The following is a 24,001-nucleotide window of genomic DNA, read 5'->3' on the forward strand; positions in this document are numbered from 1 at the left end:
TACATAGTTGTGTGTAAAGACATAGTTACCACTATAAAAGAAAGCAAGGTAAAGTAAGGGTAAAGTACTATGAGAGATGAGGTTTGAATGCCATGAGAGTAAATTGCACTGATTCTGAAATTCACTACGTTTCCTAGGATAGGTAACCAGTTTATACTCTTGGAAACAGTCCTAGTTTAAATTTATCATACTAGTGGCCTGCTTGCAATAATAGCTTGGAGTCCTAAGGTCACATGCCAGATTTTGGATAAATTTGAAGACAGGTTTTTCACCAAGTGACCAACTGTGGCATGAACAAACTCAGATGTTGGATTAAATAAGTGAATCAGGGAACTCCATATTGTATTAAATAATAATTGTTGGGTTGAGATTAGTTTCTTAGCCTGAGAGGTTGATAAGGATGAACGGGCTTTTCATAGATATACACATCAGCTTTTGAAGGACAATTGATTATAGTGAAGATGGTAACTTTTGTCTAAAGGCACTTTATAGGCACCTTGTTCCATTAATTCTAATCAGTTTGGTTAAGTTTTGAAAGATGTACTGCATACTAGTTGAAATGTTGCATTCTTCCAAATGTATAAGCAATACAAACTCAATGGCAAAATAATCTGGTATTTCTAAGGAATGGCAGCAAAGACTCAATGAAATTGTCTAGTTTTTTTCAGCAAGTATTTTTTGGGGAAAAACTCACTTTATGCCTCTTCCTTAGAAATAATCCTTTTGAAAATCTGTTGTTATGGAATAGCTAGTTGAGAAAAAGAAAAGGCCCAAGAAGCACAAAACATGACATTGGTGTGCTTTTTCAATACCATATACACCATAAAGTAAAAATGTGAAACAGAAGTGCTTTATGTTAAATTGAGAAACTGTAAGAATAACAAAAAGTCTTATAATGGCAGGCCAATTGGGCATATTTTTGCTTCTTGCTGATACTTGAACTTTTAATTCAATTAAAATCTCCCTTCCCCCAACTAGAGATAAATTGAAATATTTTACTTTGTAGTTTTCAGTTAACTTATCATATAATATTTATTGTATTTTCTAGTGGGAAGACAGCTTTGCAGATGTATAAAGATATTTCTATCCAGCTTCCTCGACCCAACCAAACAGTTGAAAGAAGTCGTAGTAAGACATATCCAAAAAGAACATCAAAAGTGAAACAATTTGGTAAGAAATGTTAAAGCTCCTGTTTGAGTTAGAAATTCAGCAAAGGGAGGATACAGAGGAAAAGCTAAGAAATAAAATAAATCTTGTTGGATCAAACATGTAATTAGAAATAACTGACTTTCTGAAATCTATGCTAATTCTTATTCAAATTATACTGCATTTTCAGCACATGAAATTTGTAGACAATTCTGAATGAATGCCTCTGGATTTAGCAATAGCATAAAGGCTACTAATCTCTGGTCCAACTAATCACTGGCCCTTTGAATCAAACTATATTTTATATCGTGGCATAATCTTGATAGCTACCAGATGGGAAACCAAAAAGATCATCATACTGAAATTGGCGTATTGGCTTCATTGGTCATAAATAGTGCCGAATGAACAGTGGTGGGTTCCGGATCCTGTTGCAACTGATACGCTGCAACAGGGCCGGGTGCCCACCACATCCATGTGCACAGCATGCGTGCAGCACATGCATGCATACCCACCGCCTGCGACACTCCAGCTGCTCAGCGGAGCGTTGCGCAGGCGCTTCTCGGCTCAAATAGCAGTAAGGAGAACAGGTGGATGGGCGGGCCCTCCAGAGCATTGTACCGGAACGGTACCTGGTGCTCCCAGCAGGCACCAGTATACCCATACCAGGGCATACCGGTCGTATTCCACCACTGCTACTGAACCAGTCAGACCTATTCACTATTTTTTTATATTAAAACAATATCACTCACATTTGTCTAAATCACAGGCCTTCTCTTATAAACTGCAGATTTCCAGATTGCTGCAAATTTGTAAAATATGAAAAGATTTTAAAATGTCACCAGTGGCATAAATCTAAACCATCTTCATAGTATGGAGAATCAGACACATCTTCCATAATGCAAAGATGTATATCAAATTAATGGAGTAAATTTATTTCATTAATGTGTTGGTTGTTTTAAAAGTAGTACAATAAGGCTAATTCAATTTACCGTGTAGGATATATATGCCATTAAATTATTTGTAAAACTTCAGTTGTTGATAGAGCTTTGACAAGCAATTCTCAGTCTTGTAAGATAATCCTTATTTATACTGGCTGCTTTATATTTAGTTGTTTAAAATAAATCATATCCATTTGGAGCCTTTCCAATTTCTTAGTATGCAATTTATAAATTGCAGCCATTTACAAATTAAACCACAAGGATTTATATAAATAAATGGAAAAATATTATTTGCAACCTTTATGGTATGTGGAACTGAGAAAAGAATATTGTGTTTTTGAATGACTTTTGGAAGGCTCTTTTTTCTAATACTTTACATTTATCAAGCTATAAAAAAATAAAGTCTCCTCTTTATGCTATGTCTCATTTACCAGGTTTTTTTTAGTTTCATACTCAGTAAAACAATATTTATCTTCTAATAAAAAATGAATCCATTTAATTGTTTTTGCTGTTTAGTGTATGTTTTTGAATAGTTCGCTAAAATTATAAAATTAAAGTTGACTTCTGTCTGTAGAGCTACTCCAGTTGATCGACTGTAACTCATCTCACCTCTGATGAACGGTTCAGCTGGCTGAGTTTTTGGAAAGTTGGAATTTAGCTATGTCTAGAGGGCAAAAATTTGCCTAACCCAGCACTAGCGAATCCTTTTAGTTTTTTTAGTGATATTATTTAAAGACCCCAAGCTAAAATAACATAATAAATGCAGTTTTTAAAATATGCACATTTCTTTTCCTTTTCTGTGGAATAAAGTCAAATATATTGTTTGAACAGAATTTTAATATGCAAGATGCTATTATGTACCTAATGAAATTATTATTAGTATTTACTATTTTTATTCAGTATGAGCTTGTAAATACAGTGTAAATCCCATTTTAATGTTAACTATTTTGAAAAGAGAGGCTGATAAAACGAAACTTAAGAGATAAAAAAGAAATGTGTGGGATATAAGTTTGCAGGATATATGGAGGAAGAAAAGTCAGATTTAAGATAATTCTGCAAAAAGCATCATTGAGGACTATAGCAAAGTATGAAGAGCAGGGCATTAGATAAGCTCTTCAAACCTCTCCAGATAAGGAGAGCACTTGAGATCACTTACATGTTCTCTGGCTTTTGAAAGGACATTTAAGTTTGCATACTTCCTTTTCTTGTCATTTTTGGAAATTTGTTTGTTAACTGCCATTTTCACTTTGTATCAATAAGTTTGATAACACCAAGCGAGTGTTCCTTTACTTGTTAGCAAAATCCTCAATTTAACAATGATTTGTTCAGAGTACTGTTTGAAATTATGTTGCTGCTGCAAAATGGATGTATGACCTATGCCCAAATATATGGTATTGTAGCAGAGGTGGTATTCAGCAGGTTCTGACCAGTTCTGGAGAACTGGTAGCAGAAATTTTGAGTAATTCGGAGAACCGGTAAATGCCAACTCTGACTGGCCCCGCCCCCATCTATTCTCTGCCTCCCGAGTCCCAGATGATTGGGAGGAAATGGAGATTTTGTAGTAACCTTCCCCTGCAGTGGGGAGGGAATGGTGATTTTACAGTATCTTTCCCCTGCCAGGCTCACCAAGCCACGCCCACAGAACCAATAGCAAAAAAAATTGAATCCCTCCACTGGATTGCAGCATACCCATAGTTACATGATAAAAATGTGGCAGTTTGCCTGCATTTACAAACACAGAAATGATGCAATTCATCCACTCTCCCCCCCCCCCAATTTATTCCCTTTTGGCCACCCTGCACAATGTTTTTGGTAGGAGCTGGGGATGAAGTAGAGGCCCAGGACTTTCAGCAGTGTCAGCCAGCTGCCACTGATCAGTAATGATCAATAATCATGTGTGGGTTTTCAGATTGGACTAAGCCAATTTGTTTCATTTTAGCTGAACATATTGTACAAATACAGCCAATTAGATAAACTATGGCTTAGGTGATATAGTAACATAGCCACTTTCTGGTTTTGGAGCATGTTGATTTCTAGTTTTAGGACTTTTTTAAAAATTTGATAGCTTTGGAGATTTAAGTACTTATGCAAATTTTGGATAGTTTGATTTATTTATTTAAATTTGTTTGCTGCCCACATCCACTGGACTCTTTTTTCTATTGCCACTACATCTGATAATAGTTTTAGTAACTATGGGTTTTTTAGTAATTAATCACTTTGGACAACATCTACTAAATGTATTATACTGACACATATATTTTCTACTTTCTGAAAATTTATGTGCCACTTTTTCATATGCATGTCTCTTTGAAATGACTGGGTATTTACTAAATGACCTTTTGAAACTGTATCAAGTGTTTATTTTTAATGATCTGGAAATGTAGGCAACCCGATACCCTCCAAATATCTTAAGCTGTACTGTAGTGGAATTTTGTGTGATAGATTCATTCTTATGAGTAGAAGGCTGTTTTAATGCTGTTAGCAACTCTATTTAATATAGCTTGCCCCTGCTTATTATACAGTATTGCTATGTCTTGTGAATTAAAATATTTCAGTCAATATTCTATAGCTGTGGTGGCCTACAGCACCCATGCCAGAGGTGGCACACAGAGCCCTCTCTGCTGGCACACACGCCGTCGCCCCAGGTCAGATCTCTGAGGTGTTCCTTTCGTGAGCTTCTGTTTCCCTACAAACGATGAAACAGAAATTCACAAAAGAAAAAGATCTTATCTATTGCCGCACTGCCAGTGTTGGGATGCCCCGCCTCTTGCCTGCCAGCTGGTCTTTGGGTGTCTGTTGCGCATGTCCGCACATGCACGCACCTTTCAGCTTGGGCACAATTTGGGCACTTGGTGTCTAAAAGGTTCGCCATCACTGTTCTATAGAGCTAAAACAAGGTCCTTAACACCATGTGCTAAGCTTTAAGGAGGATGCAACATTATACACATAAAGAGCCTTTTACATAGTGTTCAGATACTTTTTAAAAAATCTAATCTTTACCTATTCAGTATTGTTATTTTTGTGTTCTCCCTATTGTTACAGTGCTGAAGTGCTTAGTTTATAATTGCGTCTTATGTGAGAAATAGAAAAATTATGTTACATTAGTATTAAATATTTTAGTTTTTTAAAATCAAAACATTATGTAGGGAAAAAAAGCTATCTTTGCTGGTATTTTTGAAATATCAATAGTTTAGGGTTTAATTGAAAAACCATCATTCTGGCTAATCTGAGATAATTGCATAACAAATATGTAATAGTTGTGATTTTAAGAGAATTAAATGAAAATGTATAAAAAAGGTGTACTCCAAAGTGCAAAAGAATGCTAACAATTTCTAACATTAGATATTTTCTTTCTTCATTATAGAGACACATTGCACAAGCCAGGTTATTACATACAAAGAATCTGGGGAAAATGAAGGAAGAGCCAAAATCATTGCTCCATCACCAATTAAAAGGTATTGATAAAAGAAGTGGAAAAAGTGGGAAGATAAAGCTAAAATAATGACCTGTGGGAAAATCTGTGGGAGGTTTAGGGGCTTTCGCTATGATATACAATATTGTGGCACAAGAATGTAAGAACAAGAATTAGCGTTTATGTTTGCTTTCAGGAAATGGGCAAAACTATATGAGAAGTAGAAAAGTCTTCATTAAATATCAGAAAAATACAGATAGAAAATAGAATAGAAAATAGAAATAGTCAAGTCATGATGGGAAAAGAGTCTAGACAATTCTGTCTTCCTTGAAGAAGGGAAGATATGCCCTTCTTCTTGAAACAATGACTAAGATCCAGCAGTATTGGACAATGTTTGCCAGTCTCCAACCTTCTTCCCTTTTCAATGAAGATTGTTGAGAAAGTTGTCTGCTTGCATGTTCAGAGATCTTAGAGGAAGTGGATTATCTGGATCTCTTCCAGTTAGGATTTAGGTTGGGTAGTATGGAGACAGCATTGATTTCACTTCTAATGACATTTGGAGAGGCAGATTAATGGTGGTGCAGCTATCCTAGTTCTCTCAGCAACCTGCAAGACCATTGATCAACCTTCTGGACTGATTGTGGAGATTACAAGTAGGAAACAGTGTGTAGTCTCTGCAATATAGATTTATACTAAAGAGATAAGAAAGCTACTTTGGTCAGTTCTTTGCTTTTTCTGCCTATCTATATATGGATGCACATCAGTGGTGGGTTCCGGATCCCGTTCCAACTGGTACAATTGGAACGGGCCCAGTGGTGTCCACATGGACGTGCGTAGCACGCGCATAACTGCATGCAGCATGTGCATGCATCTTACTGCCTCCTCAAGCCTCCGTGATGCTCCAGCTGCTCAGCAGAGCATTGCACAGGAACTGTACATGCCATGCATATGCGCGGAAGCACGGAAGCCTTAAAAGACAGGTAAGGAGCTTGGGCGGGTAAGCCCTCTGGAGCACCATACCGGAACGGTATCTGGTGCTCCGGGAAGGCTCCGGTACGCCCATACCGGGACATACCACCAGCGCCTAACTCCAGATGCCTAGCTTTCATTCTGATACTGACAGTTATCTGGATTGGATTATATTTATGTAGCCTATTGTGTAGAAGAGAGTAACTGTTCATCCAAACTATCTTATAATATTAAAATTCTAAAAAAAATAAAGTGACAAAGTTTGCAAAGATGATTTAAACACATTAAAAACTTACATATAGAATACATAGATTGCATGGAATGTTCTGCTTCACTCGATATATAGCATAAGAAGCACAGATAGTATTTTCAGCAATCATTTCAACTTGAACAATATTTTACACTTGTGCAGTCCTCAACATAATTATGGCAAAAGTGCTTCATTATGAAAATTCCCTAGAAATAAATGTCTAAGCTTGTGATGTGAGATTTAGGCTTACTTATACAGCTTGATAGTTCTAAATTTTTATTTTTATCCTTACCAGTTTTAAAAAGTCAAGAAATGAAAATAGCCCAGAAACCCAAAGAAGTAAAACCAGTGCACCATGGGAAGAAAACTGTCCTCAAAGGTAAGCTTGTGCTTTGAACAAAGTACACACATTAGAAGTATAATGTATTTGCAGGCATCTTTGTGCTAAAATGCTAACTCTAAATCTGCTTAGATTAATGTTGATTTCTTAGATTAATGTTAATCTAAACCTTTAGTAAATACAAACTGAAGGCATTGCTTGACATTAGTTGACAGGTCCTGATTTGTTTCAGCCCATTGTTTTTTAACCTAGAAACAAAACCACTTTTTCCTTGTTTCTGCATTGTCCAACTTCTCAGATTTAAACAGTTCTTGAATTTCCCCAAACAATAAATGCTGGCATTCTTCCTGGCAGTGAATCTTTATCAATGCAACTCCTTTATCTAGAGTTCTTTCCATACCAGAGTGCTTATATCTTTTGCAAAGAGAAAGGGGGGGAAAAACAACATCCTTGTGAAATCTCAGTAAACATTGTTTTAAATAGGATTTCCTGATGGTTGCACCCACAGAGTATAAAATAATACACTCTGAAGAGAATAAAAGATGACTAAAATAAATTATTTATGGTAATCCCACCACAGTTTAATGTTTTGTTTTGTTTTTTTCATTTTTACTGCTAGATCTGAAATTTGTTTTGATTCTTCTTTTTAAAAAAAAGCTTACTTAGCTTGTGCAAAGAAGTTCCTGTGACTAAGAGCATTTGGAATGCTATCTACACATTTTGGCAGGGCAAAAGCAAGCCACATTTTATAACAAATCTTGATTATTACAGACTTAGTTTCTTAAATCATTCACAGTCTGTGTTAAAAAGTCTTAGTGTTATATCCAAAGGCATGTTAGTTAAATGTTGATGACAATAGAAAGGAGAGGTTATTGAAGCAAAAGGAAGCTCTCTGTATGATAGAGGGGCCTTACTATTTAATAAGAGCCACAGGTTGGAAGAAGGGCTGTCATATTTCCAGTGTCTTAAAATTAGTGCCTTTTGATCATTATCTAAGATCTGATATGGAGATTTGAAATGGGTTTACTATACACAGTAGCTAGACCATCCTCAAGAGAAGTAGCTGTACTTCCTTACCAGTTGTTGCTATTTCCAAAGGTTAAAAGTGTGAAAATATATTGACTTTTCTGAGATAAAGGAAGAACAAAAGAGATGGAAGCCAAGCCAGTTATAATTCCTTTCATTTATATGTGAGATTCTGTACGAAATGTGGGTAAATTTTGGTTGCAGATAGGATTCTTTTCCACTCCATCACCTCTATGGATCCGCAAAGAAAGCTTGGTCAACTATTTTACAGCTTTCAGTTGACTTAATACAGGTATGGACTCTGAAGAAATCAGTTTCATAGATACTACATGTTGACAAAAGACCATTTCTGTCTGTGAAATGAAGACATTGGTTAACATTCAGGAATTATAAATATTTACAGTTTTGTTTGGAGGAGACAAAACAGTGCATATTCTTAAAATCTTCAGCATGACATTGGAAAAATAAATTCCAAGGGGTCTTTTCTCAAATATTATTTCACAAGTCTGTTGCTAATTGCAATTTTTTCTTACCCTATTACCATCAATAATTATGGAAAATTGCTCTAATGAAAGCTAACTGTAAGAAGAATATGCAGATTGTTAAGTCTGTTATTCCTGCATAGATGGTCAGGAATGGTGAGTCTTTTCCTAATATTATAAGGAAATCTTGCAATACAATGCTATTCTTAATGAAGAAATAACTTCTATAATGTTATATATATATGAAAATATTTTTAATGTTCTGTCTTCAAAGCTGCATAAATATGTTTTGGAAAAGTTTAGTGCAGTGTATTCATTTTCCCAAAATAGTAAAATCACCATCTTCAACTTGACTGTGCACTTTTTAAAAAGGGTATTTGTTAGGATAGAAAATACCAATATTTTCTGCCCATAAAGTAACTGTAAAATAAAACTACAGGTAATCCTCGACTTATAACCAGAGCTGAACCCAGAATTTTGGTTGGAAGTTGAGTCACCATTTAACCAGACTCAATTTTACAAACATTTCTATGACAGAAGCTAAGCAAATCATGTGGTTGCTAAGTGGATCACGTGGTCATAAGTCCAAATTCATCTTATGCAATATTTGTTGTTGGAAAATAGCAAAAAGGTCGGAAAATGTAATCACATGCCCCTGGGATGCTGCAGCCGGTCGTAAATGTGAGCTGATTGCCAAGTACCCAAAATGTTATTTGCATGACCACAGAGGTAGTGCGGCAATCATAACTCTGATAATGGATCGTAAGTAATTTTTTTCAAGTCCATCATAACTAAATAGTAACTGGTCATGAGTCGAGGACTACTGCAAATGTTCTATGATAGCTACTGTAAAATGGCATGTTTTCTTTTATTCTTCTTTGACCCTAGTGGGCTTTATAATTCTCCCAGCGACCGAACTAGATCACCAAAGTTTCCTCATTCACGACGGCATCCTTCAGGCGGAAGTGAAAATGAGCCTGTGCAGCCTTTCAGAAGAAGGTGGGACCTGACCCTAAATTTTCTATGACTGTTCAACAGGCTTCTTTAACTCTGCTGTTTTTTTCATTTAGGTTTTCTTTCTACTTCCTAATGCAATTTAGGGTTTCTTTATTCTCTATTTTGGAGATCGAGAATAATAGAGAATTATTCTCTATTTTGGTTCTTTTTTTTTCTCTTGACTGTCATCAGCTATGTTTGCATTGTGCAGTTTATTTGAGGGACTGTTTCTCCCCCAATTACATCCACTCATCCTCTCAGATTTTGCAGCAGGGGTATGCTGCAGACAAATGTCTACTAAGGGGTTCCCACCTGATGGAAACTAGGAGACAAGCCTTTTCTGCCAATGCACCCTCCCATTAGAATATCATCCTCTCTGAAGTAAGCTTGGTCCCTACCGCCTTCTGGAATTCCCAAGCCTGGGAATCCCCGGGCAACAGGGAACTCACACAATGGCTGCACCATATATAATTGTCTTGCAATCTTGTTCTTATTTATGTTTACTTAGTGAAGTGGTTTTATACATTTTAATTGTTGCTTTTGTTGTATGTCACCCTTTGTGAGGTGGGCGATCATATGAAATTGGATGGATGGATAGAATACCTCTATGTTTTATTTTTTGCCAGTGTCATTCTGTTTTTCTTCTTCATAGATCAAGATCCCGTTGCAATACCAGCAGTGGTAGTGAATCAGAAAATTCTAATAGAGAACATAGGAAGAAGAGACACAGGTGATAAAAAATTATACACAAATTTTGGAACCAAATGAATATTATCATATTATACTTATTTTACAGATTATGGTGAAAAAAATGAGATATTGTATTTCTTCTGTGTAAATAGGAGAGTTTGCCTAACTCCCTTTTGTTATGTATTAAAAGCAGTCCAGAATTATGAGTAATTTAAACTCTGGATATTCCCCATGAGCATTATGGTTATATTCATCTTTGGAGAAAAAAAATTGCCATTTTCTTCATTTAAAAAGCAGAGATGAAAGCAGCTTGCAACTTGCTCAGGCAAGGTAAAGGGATTAAATCTCTCCAGACTCCAGCTGATTTCATGTATTAAAAAACTAAACAAAAAGAAATCAGAAGCGATCAGTTTTTTTTAAAAAACAACCAGAAATGTTGGTTGCTATTTAATAAACCTGAACCTTTAAGAATGTTTTATCAATGCAGGGAAGTAACCTAATATGAAGATTGATTCCTTGCCTGCAATTTGGAGACAAAATCCAGATGACATTTTGGGTAGGAGGGAGGGTAATTCCTAATGAAGGAATTCAAACTGAGTAATCAGTATCTTAGATGATCCGACCTGGTGTCTATGAATTTATTTCATCAATGGTTTTCATCAAGGATTTAAATGTTGGATCATTTGAAAAATCAGTCTAGAGGTATAGATTTGATGTGGATATGCCTGACAGATGGAATTGGGTTTAGGTTTGTCACAACATGACAATAAACAAACAATGTGTCTTTGATTTTGTTGGGTTTTTCTGTTTGGATTTTTCTCTCCTTTTCTATTCATTCAAAATTAGAAAGGAGAGTTAAAACACTGCTGTTCTGCAGAGCCTTTTGGGGATGAATGTTATTGTTATATCCAGATTAGTTTTTATTTGTTACCTTTTTAAAAATTAACAACTGGTTTCTAGTTTGATAGGTATTGGTTGTTATTCTACTGGGTTGTAAGCCACTTTGAGTCTGTGATTGAAAGATATATTTGTTTTGCAAATAAATATAATTAAATGTGATGCCTGGTTCATTAGAGTAGTACATTTATTTTTCTTAAACCTCTAGCTACTAGAATCAGTCATCTTAAGACATTGTTACTTTTAGCATTCAGTTTGTGAATAAATGCTCAGTAGCTCAAAAGAGCGTTAAGACAGAAGCAAGTATGTCAAATAATGAGCTTGATGTAAATTATACCATGAAATAGAACAGGCCTCTGTCTTCAAGATTAAATTTGCAGAATATTAAGGTGCTTATCTGATTATCTTCCCAATCTGACATCTGTTGAACTGCAAGTTTCATAATTTCTAATTGTTATCATTATGTTAATTTTTGTAAAGGTTACGACAAGAGAATGACATGGTTGATTCAGCTCCTCAGTGGGAAGCAGTGCTGAGGCGACAAAAGGAAAAAAACCAAACTGAACCCACCCATCGACGTTCCAAGCACAGATCACGATCGTATGTTGAAAGCTAAACTTTTTGGACATCTAAAATGAGAAAAGTTACCCTTTTTTAATATCATTTTTACTTGTTAGTTAAATACAATAGGAGAGACTCCCTCTTGTGGTCAATTTGCACATTGTAAGTCAGACATAGTTATTTTATTATATTGCAATAAATCTTAAGGAAAAAGAATAACAAGAAAATTAAATGCTACAATGAAAGAATAGTTTGGCCTAATTTAAAAAAAATTAACTGCCCTGTTTGAGAGGGTTGAATATAGGAGAAAAATAGCTTGTGGATGTTTAAGAAAAACACATAAAACTCCTCCATTTTCTATTTCTGTACAAGTCATCTGTATTGCCAAAGGATTTTTAGACTTGAGAGCCATAAAAATTCCATAGTTAAATATTCCAAATAATATCTAGTTGTATCTTATTGGTTTATATTGAATTTGATTAGGTATAGTGACAGTATAAACACACTTGCTAGTTAGGAAAAGTTAAATATGTTGTTAAAAATAGAATAATGAACAAGATTTTAACCCCATAAAATGAATTGCATCTATTCAAATGTTCTGAAAAACAAGCCCGTATAATTTCTGAGCGCATCAACTAAATACAGTAAAACCTTGAGTTCTTTGGTTTCCATTTAGCAGATTTGGCATATAAATTTCTGTGTGGACATCCTCCTGAAATAGCAAAGTCCAGTGCATCTGAAGTAGTCTGCACTAACCAATTACATTTTTTTAATTCATGGAGTTTGTTTGTTTTGGTATAGGAACGATGATATCTAGGTGGAGAAGGCATAGTTTGCATAAATGTATGCCACCCTTATGAAAATGAAATGAATTGCTGCAGAATGATAGTTTGTAGTTTAATGGACGTTTTGGTGTATCAGATACCTCTCCAATGATTTGGATTAGCCATTCTGTATTTCTACCTGCTAAAATGTTGTTCCTCTCCGCCACCTTAAGAAAGCTTGAATTCCTGATGTAGCAACTGTATTAGGCAGAATAACATACAGCTGCTTTAAGTTAAAAAGAAAGTCACAACAGATTGCAGCTAGCAAAGAGAGACAACTATAGTATGACTATACACCTACAATGCCATAACATTTTCACCTAAAATGGAAATCTGTTGTTAATTCAAATGCTTAGCACTCATTTTGGCTTATCAGCAGACTCAGATCACTAGGAAATGTAAAATAATTAGATTTTGATTTTTCTTAAGAAAATCTTTAAAACTATCATTTCTCATATTATGCAAGACATGGGTCTCTCTATAGTCATTAAAGGATATATTTCCTGGAATAGTTGTCTGCTTTTGTTTTACAATGGAACCTAATTCTTCCAAAGCAAAAACATAAGTTTTAGTGTTTCTTCTGTTAAATAGCCAATTTGTTCCATTGAGTAATGAATGCAAGGATGAGTGGAATGTATCCAGCCATCACAAACTGTCTTTTTTAATCAACTTCTTTGTTGTTTGTGAGCTTTCTGATTCCATCTAGTTACCATTATATGATTCAAATTCCAGGATAGACAAGCCCTTAGTATGGTCCAGCAGAATTCTTGCTGTGTCTTGGTTGGCCTTCTCTGTGTTATAGCTTCCACTCGAAACAGCATGTTGGACAAGATTCTTTCCATTCAACTATAAGCAGAATGGAACTGCCTTCTAGTAGCTTCAATAAGCACTAAGCAAGACAAAAGCTGGTTAAGAGCTAGTAACATTGTGAGAAACATTTCCTTTGATCAGAAATCTTCATTAGCAAGAAGTTAAACAGTGATAAGTAAGATCATGTTAATATTGATGACTGCCTGATTTATAGTGGAAAGTAACTGTTTGTATAGGACTCCTAAACACATTTTCTACATGGTTTGCAATAATAATAATAATGATAATAATAATAATAATCCTCTGATGATGCCAAATGCAGACTTTGCAAAGAAGCTGATGAAACTGTTGATCACATACTCAGCTGCTGTAAAAAAATCACACAGACTGCTTATAAATTGCGGCACAATTCAGTAGCACAAATGATCCATTGGAATTTGTGCAAAAATTATAATATTAAAACAGCAACAAACTGGTGGGAACATCAGCCTGAAAAAGTCACCGAAAATCAGATGGTCAAGATCTTGTGGGATTTCCGTATACAAACGGACAAAATACTGGCGCATAATACACCAGACATCACACTGGTTGAGAAAAATAAGGTCACAATCATAGACATTGCAATACCAGGTGATAGCAGGGTCGCCGAGAAGGAACATGAAAAAATTGCAAAATACCAGGACTTAAAAATCGAAATTCAACGACTATGGCAAAAACCAGCAGTGGTAATTCCAGTGGTAATTGGCACACTGGGTGCTATTCCAAAAGCACTGGAATTACATTTAAAACAGTTAAAAATTGACAAAATCACCATCAGTCAAATGCAAAAAGCCGCACTGCTTGGATCTGCACACATATTACGAAAATACGTTACGACGTCCTAGGCCCCTGGGTGGGGCCCGACTAGTAACCAATGCCAAATCCGGCGAAACAACTGGCCACTGTGATACAATTGTATAATAATAATAATAATAATAATAATAATAATAATAATAATAATGCTGTTGAATTTTGCTGTTATCACTAATGTGAGGGGGATGACATTTATTTTCTGTGCATTGTACTGGATCTATATGTGACCTAATTAAGCTACTTATTCAGAGATGCATAAATAAGATTACAGAGTTTATTATAAATCTGAGTATCTTTTATCTATTATTTACTTGTAACTTCCCCCCATTGTTCTTCAGCAAAAAAGCCTAAAAAGTCCTGCATTGGGAGGCGGGGGGAGGTTCATATCTTAAGGATGCAGTTCATGACTACACTGAGGTCTGAGCTACTTATTGACCTGAAGGTTTTGTTTTGGATGAATAATGGCAGCTGCAGGCAATTCACTGAAGCTTTCTTTCCGTATGAATTGTTTATGCTTAGTTCCCAGTTATATTACAAATTCAGAAGAGGATGCTGATCCCTCGAGATGAGGGCAGCTGCTGCTTTGCATGAATGGGTCTCAGTGAAAAAAGAAGAAATTTAGCATTAGGGATTGAGAAATACTATTACCCCCCCCCCTTTCCCTCCTCCACACTCCTGCACTAACCAATGTTCCTTAGGCAGAGAGGAGTACAGAGGACATAAAGAGGAGTATACAAAGATTGGGGTGAGGAGACCAAGGTTGAAAAAAATGCAAAACTGTGAAGAATATCTCTTTGCCAAAGAAGAAAATTTGGGCTGCAGCTCTCTGGGATCCACTACCTTTATTATGTCAATTGAAAGTACAGATAACACTGGTAGTCCTCGATTAACGATCACAATTGAGCCCAGAATTTCAGTTTTAAGTGAGACATTTGTTAGGTGAGTTTTATCCCATTTTACCATCTTTCTTCCCATAGTTGTTAAGTGAATCTGGCTTCCCCATTGACTTTGCTTGTCAAAAGGTTGCAAAAGGTGATCATACGACCTTGGGACACTGCAACCATCATAAGTATGAACCCACTTGCCAAGCATCTCAATTTTGATCACATGATCATGGGAATACTACAAAGGTTGTAACTGAAAAATGGTCATAAGTCATTTTTTTCAGTGCCGTTGTAACTTTGAACAGTCACTAGATGAACTATTGTAAGTTGAGGACTACCGTAGTTTCAAATTTTCAGGAACTGTTTCATGTAGCAAGGTGAAAATCAGAAACAATAAGGTGAGCAGAAAGAAAAATGTTGAGATTATTTATTTATTTAACAAATGTCTACACTGCCCACCTCACCTAAGTAAATGACCAAATCATACAAGCACCTTAACAAAAGCTATATCTTTCTTTTTCCTCTTCATTTTGAATATTTTCCCTAATATACTATGTGAAACTATAAGATTTGCAGTTATTTAACATATTTTTCATTACAGGTATTCCTTAACTGTTGTTAAGTGATTTAACAACCAGTCATTTAATGACTGTTCATATGATCACTATTTGTAGTCTTCTGTGCTGGCTTCCCCAGAAAGCCAGTGGGAAAGCCAGCAGGGAAGGCTGTAAGTAGAAGCGATGGAGGATTTTGTGTCATTCTTGCAGTACTCCAAGGGATTTCTCTTCCCCACACAAAATTTTTCAGCACCATGCAAGAACAAATCCCAAATCCTAAATATTTGTTAGCTTTCTAGCCTTGAAAACTAGTGAATGCCATAATTCAGAACAGTGGTGTTTGCTAGCTTTCTAGGCTTCCTAGCAGTGGTGGGTTTCAAAAACTTTTAGAACCTGTTCTGTAGGTGTGACCTGTTTTGTGGGAGTGGCTTGGTGGTCATGTGACTGGGTGGGAGTAGCTTGGAAGTCATGTGACTGAGTGAGAGTGGCTTGGCAGTTATGTGACCGGAAGGGAGTAGCTTGGCAGTCATGTGACTGGGTGGGAGTGGCCAAGTCAATGTCACTGAATTCTTTGCCACAAAGAATGACCTACAAAAAGAAGATATATAAAAAAGGAAATTTATTATTTTGTGCACTTACTACTTAAATAAGAATAAAATAAGTATACAAAACAATAAAATAGCTCTTACAGAGTTTATGGCTGTCCTTGCTGGTCCTCAACGTTACTGACTACCTTACACACACAGTTTTAAAAACTGACAACCTGTGCACAGCACACACTCCTCCAGCCCCTCTGCCTCTTCCCTCTTCCCTCTTCATGGATTCACTCAGACATTTTTAAAAGAGTGGAAGAGTGTGTGTGTGTGTGTGTGCGCGCGCGCGCGCTTGCGCACAAGCTGTGAGTTTTAAAAATGTCTGAGTGAATCCAGGAAGAGGAAGAGGCAGAAGGGCTGGAAGCATGTGTTCCTATAGTATCTTCCAGCCCCTCTACCTCTTCCCTCTTCCTGGATTCACTCAGGCATTTTTTAAAACACACAGCTTGTGCACAGGCACACACTCTTCTAGCAACTTCTCTGCCTCTTCCCTCTCCCCCAACACCCCCCCCCCCATTTCAGCCACTCACCAGTTCTTTCTTCTTCTAGTTCTTCTTCTGAGAACTTTTTGGCAGCATGGTGAGGATTGGCGGGGCAAATGAAAGAGCGAATGAGGGAGGGAGCGTTCCGGTATGGGGCCTCCTGACCAATGGGTACGGGAAGGCATGCTAAATTTCACCATCCGCTATGGCCCTACTGGTCCATACTGGTTGAAACCCACCCCTGCTTCCTAGGCTAAGAAGGCTAGCTAACATAATCATTCTCACAATAGTTTGGAAGGTCCTTTGTCCAAATTGTGCAGTTTGCAGGAGTCTTCATATGATTGTGAGAATGGAACACACTGGCAGGATGATGCAAGGTGGCCTTGAAAGGAAGGCTGTACTTTGAATTGGGTGGGTACATCTGCAAAAAAAGGCAAGGGTTAGTGGACCTGGGCATAGTTGAGCAGGGAGAAGGCCCTCTCCCCAGCACTCAACTTAAAAGCTGGCACAATCAGTTAACAACCGCAACTGGGAGAGCTGGAATTGTGGTTGTTAAACAAAGCATGGATGGTTCACTTCATGATTGTTCACTTAATGAATGACCAAGATTCTGGTCCCATTTGGATTGTAAATCAAGGACTACTGATAATTTGCTTGGTTGCTTTGAAATGAAAGTGATAATAAGCTGTTAATATGGCATTTTTTTCAGAAACATTATTTAACTAATAAATAGAGTCAACCCTGATTGTACCATTACTTGTTCCCACTTTTTAACTTTCCCAGAACTTTGAGAAGTAGGAGATACCTTAAATAATTATTTTTTAAATTAGAAATTTTGTGAATTTTGGAGGAAGACAAATAGCGACTCCTGTCATGACTTTTCTACTCATAAGATGCCATTTCCACGTGTAAAATTTAAAGATTATTCCTGTTCTTAAGTATTGATTGGGTATTGACAGCATTGTCTTGGCTGTCATAATTTAAAGATTTTGCATTTGTTTATTATATATACTGATAAAAAATATATGTATATATTTGAATGCATATAGGAGAAGCCCAGATGTTCAAGCAAAGGAAGAATTATGGAAACACATTCAGTAAGTATTTCTGCAAATATACCTATTATTAGATAATATTTTTTATGCATGTGATTGTTTAACTTTTAAACTTTTCTTTTCCAGAAAAGACCTCATAGATCCATCTGGCCTATCTGAGGAACAACTAAGAGAGATTCCATATACTAAAATAGAGTGAGTTTATTTATTGGACAGCAGTTGTGATGTAATGTAATGTTGTTATCCCTATACAAATTATGAGAACATAATTTGAGGTTGAATCATACAAGATTAAATAGGATGGCAAATATCAATCTAAATTTTAAAAGGCACAGATCTACTCTGTTTCTAATATCTCAGAAATAAATAAGAATGACTGATCTTCTAATTATATACTAATACATCCAATACAAGTGAAATAATTACTTATTTTGTTTGAGTTTCACTTGTGTGGGAAAAGTCCTGAAATGTGGTATTGCCGAAATCCCTATTCCCCTGTAACTTAGCTGGGGTTGGTTGTGATATGGGAATTGTAGTTCAACATTTTGAATGGCATCAAATTGAGAAAGTCTGTCAAAGATATTCCTGCCAGCATCAGGCATAGAAATGGGCCTTGTTTGGAGACAGTCATATTTTATTTATGAACTTGGTCATTGCTAAGTATTTTGAGACTTGAAGTCCATGCATCCAGAGTATTCATTAGTGACAAGTGCCTTTGGCAGTAAATTGCATGATAAATCTAAATGTGAGAGGAAACTGAGGCACTTGAGTTAAACATATCAACTTTAGTCCCCTCTGTTTTCCATATGACCAGAACAGATAATGGATTTAGATACAAGTGCATCAAATTTAGTTTTAAGTGCTCTAGTTTCCTGTGATTTTGTTAAATACACTGTTGGATAATGGAGAATTTTCATTTATTAAGATTTGGGGGAATACTTTCAAGCTACCTTTCATTTTAAAGTTTTTAAAATGTACTTTACTCTGATCATCCAAACCGATTCTTTGACTTCCTTGACCTTCTTTCCTCAGCATAGCATCACTAATTGCCAAAGCACAGTTGGTCTTTCAGATCAAGCTCCGGTCTCATTCCGGTAATTGGCCATCTGGGATTTCCATGTGGCGATGTGAACAAGTCCTTCTGACAGGAGTTGAATCATGTTTTGCATCACAATGTGATTCTGACACACCACTCAGTAGGAATAAAGAATAGTAGTACAGGCATGAAAGCTAGACATGAAACATTTCCTTCAGCATATTTATCTTTCAATGTGCATGCATGCACATGTTGTTTTGCAAGGCTTTAATCTCAAGATAATACTATTGAAAATGTGTGAACAACAAGTGACTTTTAAGGCCAAAATAAATTATAAAAGTTTCTCAATGGGTCTGCTTTAAAAAAAAAATCATGATCAAAATGTCAGGGAAAAGTCTACTGGTCTGTTCTCTCTGCCAGAAACATGTTTTGTGAGAGATTAAACCTTCAGAGTTTACAGAATTTACTCAATTTCCTTGGGTATAAGTTTTGGATCAAAGGTCTTGTAAAAAGAAACATTGAAACCTTTATCCCAACAATTTCATTTCATTTCATTTATTGAATTTCTAGGCCGCCCAATCCTGAAGGACTCCAGGCGGCTTACAGAAATGAAAAATTATTAAAGAAGAATTAAAACAATGAGAAACAACAAAGTTAAGAAAAAACACAACATGCACCCAATCAGAGAGGGGCCGGACCTCAATCAAGAGGTCAACGGCCCCAGTCCTGCCGGAAAAGCCAGGTTTTAATAGCTTTGCGGAAGGCCATGAGAGTAGGTAGGGCCCGGATCTCTGGGGGCAGCTCATTCCATAGGGCCGGAGCGGCAACAGAGAAGGCCCTACTCCTAGGTGTCGCCAGCCGGCATTGTCCCGCTGAAGGCACCCGGAGAAGGCCCATCCTGTGCGATCTTATTGATCTAAGGGAGGTACGTGGCAGAAGACAGTCTCGCAGAAGACTGTTTCTAATGTTATAACATCTGCATGTGTAAAATTCTAACCTTAAAACAGATAATAATATTGCACTTTACCCAATGTTAACTAGTAAAAAGGATACTGGTGGAATAATGTATAAATAAGTGAATGAATAAATCAATATTTATATGGCTTCATTGATTATAGGTGACTTATATACATTAGATTTTTTCCACATTATCTAACCTCCCATTATGTAACTGCCTGCTTCTATAATAAACTGGGCCCAGGAGGTTCAAGTTGTATAGAATGGAAAAAGAGTTCATAGACCCAGTTAGCTAAATCCAAGATCTAACTCTAAGTACACTCAGCCCTGTACATCAGTTCACACTGCCAATTACGGAATTAGTTAGTCCTTAGCTTTTCAAAGAGACCTTGCAAAAATGGGGATCTCTGGGCATTGCCTATCAATGGATGCTTGGTCTTCATCTTCCTGTGACTACGTGAAAAGAAAATTAAATTAGTGGGTATTGAAAAGGTCAACTCCCCAAATCTATCTAAAGTGATGCTTTAATTATACTGCCAGAATTTATTTCCATCCTAGCTTAGAACAAAAATGGGGATAGGAAGCAATAAGCACCCAGCTTGCTCTGCAAGATCTAGAATAACTGAAAATATTTGCCACAACACAGACATAATTCTGCCGGATTGTATGCTTTCTGTACATAATGACAAGAATGAATGATTTAAAACTCCCAAGAGAATATTGGAAGAAAAGAGGTTGGGAGATCCAGGTTCAAGTTCATCCTTAGCAATGTTCACCATCTATCCGTCAATTCATTTTATAGGTGTTAGGGAAACAAATTAGATGTTTTCAACCTAAGAAGAAAGATGGGCTATAAATCTGAAGATATACTTTACTTTTTTATAGTGTCCAAAGCTTTTTTTATATATTCTTTTTCAGTAATTTGTATAGCTGATCTGAAAATTGAGATTCATATGACATTCTGTGTGACAAGAGGCTGAGAGAATAGGCATCAATTGTATTGTGTGGCTCACATTTCCAAACTCTTAGAGTTGCTCTATAGTTAAATATCATGGAGAAAATATCTCTGTGATCCTTTAAGAATTGACATGGACGATGGCACAACATCAATTATTGGTAATAGTTAAGTGGGAACTCAAAGATGAAAGAACTGCCTTATTCAAAGTCCTGCTCCCTTCATGGTAAGGAAGAGAAATTTTATTTTCTGATTTTATTATTTTCTTGTAGGGAAATTCTATAATTCTATACAGGACTGAGTGCATTTTTTCTAAATTCAAAATACATGATACCATGACACAAGCTATATTGCAACTAGAATGCAAAGTCTACCCTTGATTAACCTGTGTGCATTTTCGCCTGCCAGTTTGCGAACACTATGTCCCTTTTCATAGCATTTATATATATAATTTATAAATGAATGTGGCTGTAGACGTAATACTTTGAAGAAATGCTTTTTCTGTTATAATAATCTTTGTAATTCTTATGAACAAATAATTATTTGGTCTTGGAAATTTGATTTCTTCATTAGGACTCAAGGTGATCCTGTTCGCATTAGACACTCACATTCTCCTCGAAGCTATCGCCATTATCGCCGATCCCAGTGCTCTGATGGGGAGAGATCTGTTCTGTCAGAAGTGAAGTATGTTAATCACCGAGAAAGGTGGATGGTTGTTTGATAAACATTACAATGCCAGTTACAAGGCATACAGCTTATAACAGGATGCTCTGGGAATATTTGCTAGAATATTTAGTTTTCTGGGAAATTATTCAGGACCCCTCTGATCTAGTAGTTAAGGTACCAGGAGACTGTGAATTTTAGTACCCCTTAGAAGGGGTGAAACCTACTTACCCGCGCTACCGGTTTGCAAAGGTGAGTGCATGCACCACCTCCACATATGTGCAGAACTTTCCGTGCATGTGCAGAGCGTCAAAAACAGATGTGATGATGTCTGGGCGGGTGGGTGGAGCCTGCTACCAAGCACACCTGAAAGATAAGTAGAACAATAGGGGGGAGGGGAAAATCTGCTATGCCACACGATTTAGATTAGCTAGAAAAGCAGGAAATCCTGCCCCTTAGTCATTCAAGATGGCTGCATGACTTTGGGCCAGTCCTCTCAGCCCAACTCACCTCACAGAGTTGTTGTGAAGAAAACAGGAGGAGGAAGAAGTATTACTAGATATGTTTACTGGCTTCAGTTATTTATAAAAATAATAGACAATTTAAAAAAAATAATCAAATCTAAAAACCTGGGTGGAAAAGGTAAGTGATCAGTACGTTGACCTGTCACTGAATTCTTTATTTTGTGATGACTAAAAGGGAATCTATACCCTTATTGGATATAGATCTCCTTGTTTTCAAAAATAACACAATCTGCTAGACATTCAAATTAAAAGGTAGGTCTCCTCATCAAGAATTTCTAATGGAACCAAGTAAAAAGCATGCAATTATCTTTGAAATATAGTGTAGATAACAATCAGCAACTGAATGATTTATACAAGGGCAAGCATCTTTGTAGTTCCTTTTTACTCCATATGCACTGTGGATTTTGAAATTTGCTTTCTTTTCCAGTGCCAAAGCAGACCTTGTGCCTCCACTCCCTGTTACCCGCTCCTCGGATGCTCATTGTCTCACTGCAATATCTCAGCAGGTTAGTAATGGTTTTTAATCATGCTTGAATAATTAAAGTGCAAAGATGTTTTAAATGGTTTTAATTTGTTCAATATTTGTTTATTTCAGCGGCGAAATGGATCTAAGGACAGCCTGTTAGAAGAAAAAATACAAACATCTATGAACAATGTGGATGGAAAACACAGTGCTAAAACTATAAAAATTGTTCCAGCATCAAGGCTCAAGATAGAGACCTGATTTTTATCACATACAAGACTGGAAGGATGCAAATCCAAAAATCCAAATAAACACTTTTAGTTGAGGATCTTTTTTTAAAAAAAATTAAGAGACTATAAAATAATTTTAAGAACATTCTGGATTGCTGTGGAGAAGCTGCTGTTTGAGTTTCAGTAAAAAAGAGGACTGCTACCGCCATGAGAGTAAAACTAAAATGCAAGTTATCTAGATTGTATTGGATGCACAGCATAAATACATGGTTTCAAAATGGAAGCATCAGTAAAAAAAATTCAAGGAACAATGCATTTTCAAAGGTGCAATAGTAGATGTTCTTTATTATAAGGGCTGTAATTCATATGCCTATACTTGCCTAGCAAATATACTACTACTTTATTATTCAAAACAGTGTTGAATCTTTTGCTACCTAATAGAGCATTCTTAATACAAGGAATTAATCAAGAATATTATTCAGTTATGCAAACCCAGGTGCCCTTTTAATCAAAATCGATTCTCAGTAAAATAATGTTTTAAAATACAATTCAGAATATTGCCAAAGTTTATCTATCAGTATAGTTACTTGGTTCTCTAAGCACTGAATAGTAGTAATCAATACAGAAAACATGATTTTGTTTGAAATCTATGGCAGTTTTAAAAATCTTCAAGGTTTGTTGCAGTCTTCTAAACAAGTTGCTATCATATTTGAGTGAAATGTTAAGCCAGTCTCCTTTTTGTTGATATTTGCAAAACTTTTCAACAACAGACCTGATATGAAGTTATTGAAGAAAAGGGAGTGAAATTTTGTTGTTTACTCATTTGGAGGGGTATGGGAGGTGATAGACATGTAATGTCTGCAATTAATTTGATTTCCTACTGAGAATCAGTACCTTGCTGTATTTTGGTAGTAGTTTTGTAGCACTTGGAAATAGGAAAAAGACTTGGAAAACTGTGGATACTTCATTCCTTGCAATGATTCTGTTAATTCACAAGACCACTTTCAGCAAAAATGAATACGGTTATTACCTGAAGGGACTGAAAGAAATAGTAGATTATACAGGCTGTGAAGTCCTTGTGGGTAAGATGATAAAAAAGCAGAGAACATTTTTCTAATTTCCTTGAATGAATGGATTAGTTACATTGTCTTCCTTTTCACAGGAAAGAAAGTGAGCCAATTAAAAGAAAAAAAGAAACCAAGAGAAATGCAATTTAAAATTTCTGCTACCATATGCACCTATTTACATTTCTGGACTGCTTTGTTGATGAGCATTTATAAATACAATCCAACTGGAAGACATGTTGAATGTAGGAGAGAACATAGATTTAGATAGATCTGAATATAAATTATTTCTAAAAAGGAAAGTTCCATCTGAAAGGGATATCATAAAATGCTGCTAGAGCAGCA

At 36.2% G+C, this 24,001-nt stretch overlaps 1 protein-coding gene across 3 annotated transcripts in view; it reads left to right on the forward strand.

The window, feature by feature from the left end:
• EPB41L4A (erythrocyte membrane protein band 4.1 like 4A) overlaps positions 1–24,001 on the forward strand; it is a 92,081-nt gene extending 68,080 nt beyond the window's left edge. For all 3 annotated transcript variants that reach the window (XM_032213080.1, XM_032213079.1, XM_032213082.1), the window contains 11 exons: positions 1,049–1,170; positions 5,449–5,539; positions 7,011–7,094; positions 9,452–9,562; positions 10,212–10,289; positions 11,627–11,746; positions 17,759–17,806; positions 17,891–17,959; positions 21,286–21,396; positions 22,327–22,405; positions 22,495–24,001. In XM_032213080.1, coding sequence (XP_032068971.1) covers positions 1,049–1,170; positions 5,449–5,539; positions 7,011–7,094; positions 9,452–9,562; positions 10,212–10,289; positions 11,627–11,746; positions 17,759–17,806; positions 17,891–17,959; positions 21,286–21,396; positions 22,327–22,405; positions 22,495–22,623 — 1,042 coding nt within the window. In that variant the 3' untranslated portion in view covers positions 22,624–24,001. The remainder of the gene's footprint in view (positions 1–1,048; positions 1,171–5,448; positions 5,540–7,010; positions 7,095–9,451; positions 9,563–10,211; positions 10,290–11,626; positions 11,747–17,758; positions 17,807–17,890; positions 17,960–21,285; positions 21,397–22,326; positions 22,406–22,494) is intronic.

The sequence above is a fragment of the Thamnophis elegans genome, chromosome 3 (genome assembly GCF_009769535.1).
Source record: "Thamnophis elegans isolate rThaEle1 chromosome 3, rThaEle1.pri, whole genome shotgun sequence".
Taxonomy (NCBI): Eukaryota; Metazoa; Chordata; class Lepidosauria; order Squamata; family Colubridae; genus Thamnophis; species Thamnophis elegans.